Source organism: Rhinoraja longicauda, chromosome 3 (assembly GCF_053455715.1).
Source record: "Rhinoraja longicauda isolate Sanriku21f chromosome 3, sRhiLon1.1, whole genome shotgun sequence".
NCBI classification, from domain to species: domain Eukaryota; kingdom Metazoa; phylum Chordata; class Chondrichthyes; order Rajiformes; family Arhynchobatidae; genus Rhinoraja; species Rhinoraja longicauda.
In genome coordinates this window covers 73365415-73379178 of record NC_135955.1, presented here as the reverse complement: position 1 = coordinate 73379178, position 13764 = coordinate 73365415, and the positions used below count along the sequence as shown (strand labels likewise).

Below are 13764 nucleotides of genomic sequence, written 5' to 3'. Positions count from 1 at the left end.
CATATTTCTGTGACAGCTATTAAACCAAACTCATTTGTTTCTATTTGTGTTGTCAGATTATCTACTTATAAATGTGATGTGTATTTGTGTGTATTTAAATAAAGAGCCCCTAGCTCTGACTTTTTACAATCTCCTGCATAAATCAACACTCATCCACTGAATGATGCATTTTGATTCAGACCTGTTATTATCTTAATAGCACATCTCATTAACATGCCGTAACAAACTAAATGATTTACAAATGAAGGCAACTACGTACAATGAATGATACCAAAATCTACACCAACTCTTCCTGAAATTGGTTGAGAGCTGTCAGCATTTCTCTCACAGTTACTGATTGTCATAGATCTCTGCCTTCCTTCACTCTCGAAAATCGCCCTTCCTTTCTCCGGCACCACTGCAGAATTTCAGGCATTTGTGCTGGGCATTCAAGAGGAGTCCTGAGTGACCTGGTAAATTTTAAATGAGGCTAATTCCTGCCAATTTAAACTGAACAGCATCACAAGCTATGCATGTGCACAGGTTAGATTGTTTCGATTTAGGTTTTGCATTTTGTTTGTCTTGGATTTTTTTCAATTATGTCATGTTATTCGAGATAGGTGTGGTTATGATTTCCAGATCAGCAAGCTGGGGTGGGATACATTGGGAAACGAAGGGAACAATTGAGGCCATGCCGTTAAAGTGTCTTTATTCAACAAAGACATTTATTTGGTCTGGTCTGTTAATTGTTGGAAGTTCAGGAATGTATAATTGAAGAAATCCATCCTGGGTTCTTTGACAGCAATATCCTTACCCTGTCTCTTGTGTGATGTTGGATTAATGACGAACAACAGCCTTAAAAAAATATGCAATCATCTCCTTGGTCTCTGATCCTGCTCCTTCCCATGAGATGCATGTTTTGCTGCCCACAGTTTCAACACTTGCACTCACCATTCTCCAGGCACACAGGTCCCCTCCCTGATTAAAGTAAAATCTCCAATCATAACAGTAAAAATAGAAGCCTCTATGTGGTTTTCAAAATTGTGTTTATATTGGTCTTCTGATTAAACGATTTTGTAATGTGTTCTGAGCTTTAAACTTTGTAGCACTATCTAAATTTCAAAATATCCTTGAAGATAATGTCACGGATGTACAGGATAAGAAGGCATACAGCATGCTTGGCTTCATTGGCCTGGGCATTGAGTGCAGGAGTTGGCATGTCACGTTACAACTGCACAAGAAGTTGGTGAAATTTAGATCATTGTGTGCAATTCTGCTCCCCTACCCTATTAGAAGGGTATCATAAAGCTGGAAAGGATGCAGAAAGGATTCACAAGGATGTTACCGGGAGTGCAGTGCACGAGATTTGACTGGTTAGCATAGAAGGCCGAGGGGTGCCATATAAAGTTATATAAAACTATAAGGGACGTAGAGAAGGGGAATGATCACAGTCCTTTTCTCAGTGCGGGAAGTCTAGAAGCTAGAGGGTATAGGTTTCAGGTAGTATGGGAAAGACTTAAAGGGGACTTGAGAGGCAAGCTTTTCATGCAAAGATTGTTGAGTGTATGGAACAAGTTTCAAGAAGAAGTGGTAGAGGCGGGCACAATTACAATGTTTAGCGGACATTTGGACTGGTACATGGATAGGAATGGTTTAGAGCCATATGGGCCAAATGTAGACAAGTGGGAATAGCTCAGCTAGGTAATACTCAGTTGGTATGGACAAGACGGGCGTACTGTATATTTCTGTGACTATATTGCTTGCCTCCCTTCTCACTGAAATCAGTTGGCCATTTGAATTTGCCTAGCACAGATTCAACGGGCAGATTTCCCAGCTATGTTTCACTCGAGTCCCAAACTTTCATGTAGTTAAGTAGGTAAAATCTGCGAGATATTAAACAGAAGATCAAGCCTCTGTTGGACAGAGGTTGGATGGTGGGTGATAGATTATCATGCTGTTTTAATTTTCTTGGTTGTTTAATATGTTTGTTTCATAAGAAATAGAATACGTCAAAATCTAATTTATTTTTAAGTTGTTTACTAATTTTTGGACTGCACATTATGTAGTTTCAATTGTATATATGACGTTACAATAATAAGGGTGGCACAGTAATGCATTTGTAGAGCTGCTACCTTACAGCGCCAGAGACCTGGGTTTGATCCTGACCACGGGTGCTACCTGTGGAGTTCTCCCTGTGACCATGTGGGTTTTCCCCAGGTGCTCTGGTTTCCTCCCACATCCCAAAGATGTGCGGGTTTGTAGGTCAATTGGCTTCTGTAAATTGTCCTTAGCGTGTAGGGTAAAAGTAGTGTAAGGGTGATCCTAGGTTGGCATGGACAGTGGGCCGAAGAGCCTGTTTCCACCCTGTATCTCTAAAGTAAGATAATATATAAAATGTTTCAAAACATTAATCGCACTTCTTGATTTTACTACTTTGTTAAAGCATTTTGGGGGGATTTTCACATAAATTTTCACTGCACCTAAGCTAATCAGAAAATTATATGACTGGGCCCAAGTCATGATAGTCGTACCAAGAAGAAAAAAACCCACTGAGGTTTGCATGCGCAAAGTAACAGGAATACAGATGATATTATGTTCTGCGATTGACATTACTGTTTAAATCACAACGCAACAAGCTGGGTGTAAGTTATACCCATCTGATTTTAATAGCCATATATTGATTATGCAGGTAACTGTCTCATTTTCTTCCAAGTTAGCTCCATGTATGTGAAAATAATTGAGCCATTGTCTAATCCTAGATGATCAACACCATTACTGCTTATCCAGTAATCCTGAAAATCAAATAACCTGTATAACATATTTTACATTCACAGCATCTTTCAGGCAGTTCATTGTCACAGAAATTGTCTAACTCAGCACAGATCAGACAAAACCTTAGATTTTTGCTGGTTAGTTCAGTCAGATCTGCAGTACCAGTCTACCATTTGGGAATTAATTATTTTTCAGAAATTGAATTTCAAGTATTCAGACTGCCAAGTCTGAAATGAAAGTTTTACATTAAAATTAATTGTGCAATCCAGTGCAGTTTTTATCTTTGCCTCAGATTTTTTTTGTGATTTTCTGTTTGATATCAAATGTAGAAATTTGCTTACTTTATGATCACCTTGAAAAAACCCCAAAGCATCATTAAAGACACGTCAGGAGGGTGGCTTATCTGACTGTTTGAAGGGCAGGCTCGAAGGGCCAAATGGCCTCCTCCTGCACCTATTTTCTATGTTTTTTCTATGAATTTAAAAATCTCTGGTTGTTTTTGAACATTGCTTTCTGGTGATACGGTATAATTTATTTAATTATTGATCAGTTGGACCTCTGTGAATGTGCTCAGTAACATTGCAAGCAAAGAAGATAGGTTATCTTTCTATATGGATCAACATATGCTTCAATTACAGAGTGCTGCCAAAGGCTGTTTATGTTACTGAGTAATTATCTTGAGTATATCCAGATACTAAACCTAAAATCAACGTTCAAGCTCTGTTCTTAACAATAACTTGCTGTATCGAAAACTATATCGAAAAAAATCTTTAATTTTCTTGACTCAATAACAGGATCTTCAGAGAAGGAAACCATTCAGTACAATGAGCCCACCGCAGTTCCCAGAGAAGGATTTCCATTCCCCTCTCCTTATTTCTCTGTACCCGAACAATTTACTCACTCTCATACATGCTGATCCATTTCCTTTGATTTATTTTGCCATTAACCATAACCAATATGGGGGGAGAGTGGTGTGCATAAAGGAAAACCATGTGATCACTGACAGAACATGCAAACTCTACACAGACAGCATTTGAGATCAGGATTGATCCTGAATCACTGGAGGTGTGAGGCGGCAACACTGATTATGCCATATTGGAGCTGTTAGAACACACATTACGTTGGGTAGTAACAATGTAATGTTTGTCATAGCTTAAATTGATATGAAGAGTTCAGTGGAGCGCAAGGGAAAGATGTCAACATTCAGAAAATGACACCAGTCGTACAGGTGGAGTTCAGTTTATGGTATTTTCATTCTGTGAGGTTGAGTGGGAAGGAGGCAGTTAAGAAATTCAAAATTGCTGTTGCAACATAATATGGTTGGAAGCACTGCCATCGTTATATTGGATACATAAAGTGTGCTTTAACTGCCCGCATTCCAGTAGTAAAGGAAACTATGAAGTGCAACACAAATTCCTGTAAATGACTTCAAACTTACATGGATGAACATACAGGAATAGGATTACTACAACTGTTTCCCAATGCGATTAAAATAAAATGGAAGATAAAAAAAACTTATAGCACTTTCAACATGCCACTGAAAACGGCCACGTTTTGATTATCTAAGTTTACATACAATTGTACTGAGTAATTTTTCTTAAATATGCAGCATACAGAATTTCAAAGTTTATGTCCCAGAAGGGGGCCCATCTTGAAAAGATCAGGATCCAGAACAACTGATGTATGGTTACAAATGGAGAGGAGGAGGGAGGGAGGGGGGGGGGGATTGGCAGATGAGTGGACAAAGGCCAGAGGTGAAAAGGAAACAAAAAGAGAGAAGCATGAATTGAGAGGCCAGATGAATAGATGTATCTGGAGTGGGATGGGGGGGAGGAGGAATGGGGGGGGGGGGGGGAAGGGATGAGGATGGTGGGAGACATGGGTCCCCATCCAGGTGTGGCACAGGGAAGAGAGGGGGGAGAAAAAAGGAGAGGTGGGGTGTTGTTGGTCAGTTACCTAAAATTGGATAATTCAATGTTCATACCGTTGGGTTGGAAGCTACTCATGGAGAATATGAGGTGCTATTCCTCCAGTTTGCGTCTGGCCTCATTCTGGCAATGAAGGAGGCCCAGGGAAGAAAGGTTTTCATAGGAATGGGAGTTAAAATGGTTAGGAACTGGGAGATCAAGGCCAAACGCAAGTGTTGAACATTGTGAACACTGTGGCAGTGGCAGCAATTATTCTCATCATAATTTCCTCCAAACTGAAGAGGCAATTAAAAATGAACCATATCTCTCTGCGTGTGGTCAGATCAAGTAGGGGTGATCAACTTCCTTCTCTGAAGAACGTTTGTAAATTAAAAGTAACAATTCAGTAGTTTCCTGGTTATTATAACTGCCTTTAAATTCACCGTTTGTCACAGTGGGATTCAAACTCTTGTTCCTGGATCTATAACTTTTCTAATTCAATAACAACCCCTATCCTACTGTACCTCACGGACATTGAACAGAATATAAGGAAAGATATGCAAACTCAGTTTTGGCAATTTTCTAACAATGTAAAGTAAATTTCAAATAGAAATCAATATTATTCATTGGTCAAATGCTCTTCCACAATCTCCCCACCGTGTCTGGAAAGAAAGGTATCTTTACGCACAATATTAGGACAAATACCTTTTCAGCTATTGTCATCACGTACACATATCTTCCATGGACTAGCTGGTGGCTTCTCAGTGCAGAGTTTGAATCATCTCTTTGTACATGCCATCAACCGTGAATTATCAGCATTTACCCACCCTACTGGGCTGAAAAGTGACCTGGCACCTAATGTTTCCATGATAAAGGATAGCCTTTGCCATATATGGCATGCTGTCTTGGCAGGAAGGTTCTTGGCATCTAGCTGTCAGTAATGGAGACACCTGCTCATAGTAGCTTAAACTGAAGAAGCTCCCTCTGACCTGCATGCTCTGGAGATTTCTATTGGTACATCTCTACACTTAATTGGGATACTGTCCCCACAGATCCATGTTTAATGCTGAAATGTTTATGAGGAATGTTAAACATTTTAATCAATGTATTTTAGTCACAGGTGAAAATTATTAACTTATCTAATTCACCTTTGACAATTGCTAAGTAGCTGCCTGCAAATCTCAAATCAGTGACCAGACTTGGTAATTACACCAATCAGTACTTTTTATAGATTTAATGCCAGGTTTTCAATTGTTAAAGGACTTTGCATGTTTTCATTAATGCATTGCTGAGCGACTCACCATGCTCCTAATAATTAAAAATTACATGTACGTGTACCTGTTTTTTATGTATGGTAATGAAACGTACAATTGCATTAATGTGCCAAATATAATACTGCCGCAAAAATAATAAAACTGATTATATTGAGTTACATTATTTCTATATTGCCAATAATTTATTTTCTTTCCAACTTGTAGTCCCACACATGGAAGAAGTTGTTAACTGGCCTGGAGGGGAACTGAAACTGGGCCAAGTGTCTGGAGTTGCACTGGATTCCAAAAATAATCTTGTTATTTTTCATCGAGGAAACCATGTGTGGGATGAGAAGTGAGTGAGTTTGCATGCTTAAAAGTTACGCAGTGAGTGAGTATTTTGGTTCATTGAGAACCCTCTTGCATATTAGAGCACATTTTACCAACTATCTAAAGCTGGAATTGTAAAGAAAATAAATAACCACTGGGTTGCTCCTTTCTCCATATCTAACTCTCAACATGTTTGTTTAATAGGGAACCCGACACTCTTTGTACAGATAACTGCAGAGAACTCTTGCATTACTTTTGAAGCATTGCTTGCCTGTGCTCCTCTTCAATCTACCTCATCACTCTTCACATTACACAATTTTGTCACCTCCTCACTGGCCTTCTGTCCTCCTTCTCCATCTGCTGTAACCTCTATTATTGTATATGTCCTATTCGATATTTGTTCCATTTCATTCCTCAATGGGAAAATAATTATAAATGTTAGAATGGTTGCTCACAGGACAAGGCCACTCTGCTGCTTTAGCCTTTTGATAGAACAATCCAGTTCATCTCATTCCCCAGCTCTTCTCTTGTATTTCTGTGAGCGTTTTCTTTATCAATTACTCAAGAAGGCAAGACTGGAATTTTGAATTCAACATGGTAAATAGAAATACACTTCAGAACCAGACTTCAGAAGTCAAGTAAACTTTTCTACGTTTTACTTGAAGCTGATTGCCTTTGTTGCTTTGTCACTCATGGCCCTGCTATTTACAGGGACCCATGGACAGGAGGTAGGAAATACGGGGAGATAGGAAAAGGGATTCCTGTCACATCAAACAAGTTCACAGAGTGTGTGGGGAGCATGGTTGAAAAGAAACATATGTAGGAAGATGTTTGAAGGACCTGGTGTTTGACTTCTGCTCCTTATGCCCACAAATTATTTGAAAACTGCTCCAGCCTCTCTTCATTTGCCAGAATTCCCACGATCCAGGAAACCCACCCTGCTGTTAAATTTAAATGAATGTCCAAATCTAAAGATAGGAGCCTTATTTGACTAATAGGACCCTTATTTGACTAATAAAGTCATTGAGCTGCCTGTCCCTGCAGGTTACTTGGCCAATCCCAATGCACTCAAATCCCAAGTTCAACCAAATACACATGCATTTGTGGCAGTTTTGTGGTCATTGGAGAGAGGTGAACATTCCCCCTGAGAGCTCTGTTGTGGCCACGCTTCTTTTCTGTTAATACATTCATATAATTTATGAATCTCGGCCCAAACAATCTGACACTGCATTTATTTATCAATTAAAAAGGTTGGTACTGAAGATCACTAATTTTGTTGGCAGTATTTATGTAATTACTGATACATTATTAAATTGGTAGTATGATTTTGTATGGGTGAGGGGAAATGTCACATGATACAGTTAAAGCATTGGGAAAATGTGTTTTCATCAGTAATGCCTGTTGTTTGAAATTGTTATTTTATGCCAATTAAATATTATTAATGATTAGAAGTTACATAAGATATGGTCAGTTAGGGATGGTCTACTGACAATGCGAATAATTTATTTTTGCTTTCTTCTACTAGTTCCTTTGATCGAAAGCATATCTATCAACCCCAGGGTATTGGTCCAATTCCATACAACACTATCCTCACTTTAGATCCTGGCAGTGCAGAAGTGCTGAATGCTGTGGGAGCAAATATGTAAGTAAGATTAATGTTCTTCAGCTATTTTCTGTGCAGATTTTGCACCTAATAAAGCACAGTTGCTAGCCTCTTGAAAGCAACAGTTTTGAAAATGCCTCTCAAATGTCATGTGTTTAATTTTATAACCTTTAATGTCATGGGTTTAATTTTATAAAATTTGTCATCTGTGAACAGTTTCTGTTTAAAATTTTAGATTTTTTTCTCTTTACGGATAAGCTTACTAAAAATGATGGATTTGATGCACTAATGGCTAGCTGGAGGTTCTGTAGAGAGCTGCCAACTCGCTGCAGTGCAGGATATTTAGGATTTCAGTGCTTGTGCACTGCAGAGGAAGGATAAAAGCAACCCACTCAGCCCCTGGATTATCACCAGGGTTGGGATATTCATAAATTCTTAATGGGTTTAATTGATTTATATGTCAGTTAAATGTGTTTTATGTGAAGTTATTTTTTATTTTGAACTTGAATTATTTATATTTTTTCAATGTCTTTGATTATCAAAGATAATCGGATACAATGAAAAGATGGTTGTTCAGCACAGTGTTATCTGTGATTAGCAGTAAGGCTGAGGGTAGTTTGAGGGCAGAGCCATACATTTAGCTGCTCGTGTCCTGTTCCGTCTCACAGAATGATTGACGTAGCACCTCTGGGAAGACCTTGGCAACAGTGAGCCTGCAGGAGGTTACAACAGCTGCAGACAGTGCAAGGAGTAGTCTTGTGCAATGCAGCCGCTGAGGGCTTGGGTGGAGGGTTACAGTGATTCCAAAGATCCTTCTGTTTAACCTAACGTCCTAAGTTAGGAACATTCCACTATCTCTGGAAACAGTTTCAGCAACTCGAATATTGGTGTAATTTCTGATGTCATTCACTCAAACATTTTGGCATTCAACTCAAGTGCCATAATTTTGGTAATTATGGAAGTTTTTTTCCTCATTTTTAATCTTGTATTTAACTAATTTAGAATTAAAATATGACATTACAAACATGCAAGTTTATGAAAATGACAGGCATTGAACTTGGTCTGTCAAATCTGTGCAATGATTTTCAAACTCTAAATTACACACACTACATTCTCAAACCCACTCAATTCCCTGTGGACCCAACCATGCAGTTACTTCACATCGGCATTAAACTAAATAAATCTTAATTGATTTCAGACAACAAAAACTCTGGAATATTTCTGTCCAGCACGGAAAGTGTTCAAACCAATTTCAAGAAATTACAAATAAAAACATTTCATGCCGGAATTAGCAGGTCATCTGTGGAGATAAAAATGCTTCAGGTCGATAGCCTTGCATCAGAACTTTACAAAGTTAAAAAGCAAACAGGTTTAAAATTGCAGAGTTGGAGGAGGGGTAGAGAGGACAAAAGGAATGTTTGTGATAATGATGAAGACCAAGAGCAACTGCTGGCAGAGTAGTGAAGGGTTGTTATTTGCAGCAGATCTGTCTGGCGGCAATGTGCACAGTTGAAAATAGAATGTTGGCATGCACAGGAGTACAGTTTCTGAAAACCATAAAAGAAATAGAATGCAGGATATCCTCAGCAGATCAGGCATCATCTATGGAAAAAGTAAAAAACGAGTTGACATTACAAGGCGATGCCTTTCTTCAGAGGTGGCCAGTTTTAATACAAACTAATAGCCTGATAAGCTGAGCTTGTTCAATTAATTGTTGAGCTCTGAGCGCCGTCCCTGGTGGGAAGATGAGGTTCTGCTCCTTGATTTTGTGTCGAGATTCATTGAACAGTGTAAGGGACTAAAGGCGAGAGAAGCCTGACTCTGGAAAGAAATGCATCATTACACACAATATTAGAACTTGTATATGTTTTCAGCTACTGCCATGAACCAGCACATTGCAAACCATGTTTTGCAGACAGAGAAAATAAATGCATATCCTCTGGTTATTGAATTGCCTGAAAGTCATTGAAGTTTGACTGCACTAACTTGTCATCTTCTTGGGGATGATGTGGCAATCATGTTGGGTCACTGTGTTACTTATGTGTGTTAAGGCAAGTGTGTTATGTGTGTTGGGCAAGTGTGTTACTTATACAGGTGCTCCTCAACTTACGATGGGGTTATGTTCCGAGAAACCCATCGGAAACCGAAAATATCGTAAGTCGAAATGCATTGAATACACGTGATCACGTGGCCGGAAGCGAGCTGCGGCTCGCTAATGGGTCGCTGCCATTTGCACCATCGCAAAATCAAAATATCGTAAGTCGAAGCATCGTAAGGCGGGGAGCATCTGTAGTATTTGTTATTGAAACTGTGTTAAGCTAACAATCTGCACTTCACATTGCAGTTTCTATCTATCACATGGTATAAGCACGGACACAAATGACAACTTCTGGGTAACTGATGTGGCACTTCATCAGGTAGGCACACAAGCTTGGTAAGGTCACAATTTCCATTTCATAACCTTTTTGAAGAAATGCAGTTAAAATGATTTCACATATACTGGACGTCTTAAGTCTTGTGTTAAGAAGGATTTGAACACAGCCTCCTTTGCCCTGGCTAACAAAATGGTAGGTAATATTTGCACCAGAGAAACATTTAATACGGCGATCTCAGGTAACCAAAAAGCCAGCTATATTTTTTGCATTGACAATTGCACAATAATGAAGTCCCCCTAAATTGAATTCTCATTAGATGTTCATCAAATTACATCGTTCTCCATGCAGTGCTCCAATTGGAGTTTGATTGAAATTGAATTAATTGAAAGAAACGGCATTGAAACAGGCCCTTCCATTGATCACCTGGTCACACGAGTTCAATGTTATCTCACTTCCAAGTCACCAGGACAATTTTTTACAGAATCCAATTAACCTAGAAACCCGCATGTTTAGGATGTGGGCAGAAACTGAGCACCCAGAGAAAACCCACGTGGTCACAGGAACATGCAAACTCCATACAGACAGCACCCAAGGTCAGTATCGAACACAGTATGGGGCTATGAGACAGCAGCTCTACCAGCTGTGTCACTGTAAATCCCATCATACTTGTCCTTTTTTTCCAGTTCCATGGGAGCAAAGAGAGAATCAGTAGGTTAACAACAAAATCTGCTACTGTGACCATCTGCACTTCAATTTCTACGCCTATTTTTCTTTATAGTTCATAATTTAAATCAAGTACTATACCTATATTTACATGTTTTGCAAAATGTTTATAATTATGATTGTGATGTTCCCATTTCTACCTTCGAATTAGGTTTACAAGCTGGGAAGCAATGGTGACAGATTGTTGGTTCTTGGACAAGCTTTTCAGCCGGGAAGTGACAAAAATCATTTCTGTAAGCCCACTGATGTGGTAGTTGATCCACTTACTAGTAATTTCTATGTGTCTGATGGCTACTGCAACAGCAGGATTATTCAGTTTTCTCCAGAAGGAAAGTTCATCATGCAGTGGGGAGAAGGTATTGTGAATCTTGAATTTTTAAACCATTTGTTTTTAATGGTAAAATTTAGATTTTGGAATATAATTTAGTACTTAGAGATTCCAATTCATATGCCTCTGGATAAATAGTAGGTGAGGCTCACTAGATTGTAATGCATGTCAGTTAACAATTTAATATCTTCTGTCTAAATAAGCACCCCACACTTTTAAAAAATGATAAGAACAATCACTGTTATTCTAATATTTACTTTTTACAATGAAGAGAGTGGTGATGGGGTGGAGTGGAGCAGAAGGAATAGACTGAAGTTATTAACACTGAAGTCAGAGTTTTCCTGCCAAACTGTCTTGAGAGCAGTCAATGTTTAGGGTCGAACAGGTGCTGAAGGTGCTATCGTATATGAAGGTAAATATATCTCCAAGGCCTGATCAGATATATCTGAGGACATTGTGGGAAACTAGAGAGGGAAATTGTAGGAGCCCTGGTTAAAATTTACAAGTCGTCTTTAAATACAGAAGAGGTGGCGGAAGACTGGAGGGTGGCAAATGTTGTGCCTCTATTCAAGAAGAGCTGCAGGGAAAATGCTGGGAACTATAGGCCAGTGAGCTTAACATCTGTAGTCAGAAATTTACAAGAGAGTATTCTGAGAGATGGGATATACAGGCATTCAGATGGGCGAGGGCTGATTAGGGATAATCCGCATGGTTTTGTACATGAGAGGTCGTGTCTCACAAATTTGATTGAGTTTTTTGAAGATGTGAGCAATAAGGTCGATGAGAAAGCATTTGACAAGTTGGGCTGCTGAGGAAGGTTGGATCACATAGAAACATAGAAAATAGGTGCAGGAGTAGGCCATTCGGCCCTTCGAGCCTGCACCGCCATTCAATATGATCATGGCTGATCATCCAGCTCAGTAACCTGTACCTGCCTTCTCTCCATACCCCCTGATCCCTTTAGCCACAAGGGCCACATCTAACTCCCTCTTAAATATAGCCAATGAACTGGCCTCAACTACCTTCTGTGGGAGAGAATTCCACAGACTCACCACTCTCTGTGTAAAGAAATGTTTTCTCATCTCGGTCCTAAAAGACTTCCCCCTTATCCTTAAGCTGTGACCCCTGGTTCTGGACTTCCCCAACATCGGGAACAATCTTTATATGTTTCAATAAGATCCCCCCCTCAGTCTTCTAAATTCCAGCGAGTATAAGCCTAGTCTATCCAGTCTTTCTTCATATGAAAGTCCTGCCATCCCAGGGATCAATCTGGTGAACCTTCTCTGTACTCCCTCTAAGGCTAGAGTATCTTTCCTCAGATCAGGAGACCAAGACTGTACACAATACTCCAGGTGCGGTCTCACCAAGGCCCTGTACAACTGCAGCAGAACCTCCCTGCTCCTATACTCAAATCCTCTTGCAATGAATGCTAACATACCATTCGCTTTCTTCACTGCCTGCTGCACCTGCACGCTTGCTTTCAATGACTGGTGCACCATGACACCCAGGTCACGTTGCATCTCCCCTTTTCCTAATTGGCCACCATTCAGGTAATACTCTGCTTTCCTGTTCACATGGGATCCAAGGAGGGATAATTGAATGGATAGAAAATTGCTTCATGGAAGGAAGCAGAGGGGGATGGTGGAAGGTTGCTTCTTGGACTAGAGGCCTTTGACTAGTGTGCCTGGGCACCATGTTGTAGGAAAGATGTTGTCAAGCTGGAAAGGGTATAGAGAAGGTTTACGAGGATGTTGCCAGGACTAGAGGATCTGAGCTACAGGGAGCAGTTGAGTAGGCTGGGACTCTATTCCTTGGAGCACAGGAGGATAAGGGGTGATTTATGGAGGTGAATAAAATCATGGGGGGAAAAGATCGGGTAGATGCAGAGTCTCTTGCCCACAGTGGGTGAATCGAGGATCAGAGGACATCGGGTTAAGGTGAAGGGGAAAAGATATAAGTGGAATCTGAGGGGTAACTTTTTCACACAAAGGGTGGTGGGTGCATGGAACAAGCTGCCAAATGTGGTAGATGAGGCTGGGACTACTCCAATGTTTAAGAAACAGTTAGACAGGTACAGTCCGAGGCAGTGTGAGGGATAAATGGAGTCAATAGAAGGGAGGTTGGTTTGTGTGATGGTCTGGGCTGCGTCCACAATTCGTTGCGATTTATTGCGGTCCTGGATCGAGCTGTTCCCAAACCAAGCTGTGATGCATCCTGATAAAATGCTTTCTATGGTGCATCTGTAGAAGTTGGTGAGAGTTTTAGGGAACATGCCAGACTTCTTAAGCCTTCTAAGGAAGTAGAGGCGTTGGAATGCTTTCTTGGTCGTTGCTTCAATATGGGTGGTCCAGGAGAAGTTTTTGGTGATATTGACTCCGAGGAAGGAATTTGAAGTTTTCAACTATCTCTGCAAACTGTGGTCAGTGTAGAAACATAGAAACATAGAAAAATTGGTGCAGGAGTAGGCCATTCGGCCCTTCGAGCCAGCACTGCC

General features: G+C 40.1%; 1 protein-coding gene across 7 annotated transcripts in view; it reads left to right on the top strand.

The window, feature by feature from the left end:
- The window catches only part of pam (peptidylglycine alpha-amidating monooxygenase), a 154502-nt gene that overhangs the window by 130029 nt on the left and 10709 nt on the right, over positions 1-13764 (top strand). For all 7 annotated transcript variants that reach the window (XM_078396428.1, XM_078396427.1, XM_078396422.1 and 4 more), the window contains 4 exons: positions 6137-6266; positions 7767-7883; positions 10189-10261; positions 11094-11298. In XM_078396428.1, coding sequence (XP_078252554.1) covers positions 6137-6266; positions 7767-7883; positions 10189-10261; positions 11094-11298 — 525 coding nt within the window. The remainder of the gene's footprint in view (positions 1-6136; positions 6267-7766; positions 7884-10188; positions 10262-11093; positions 11299-13764) is intronic.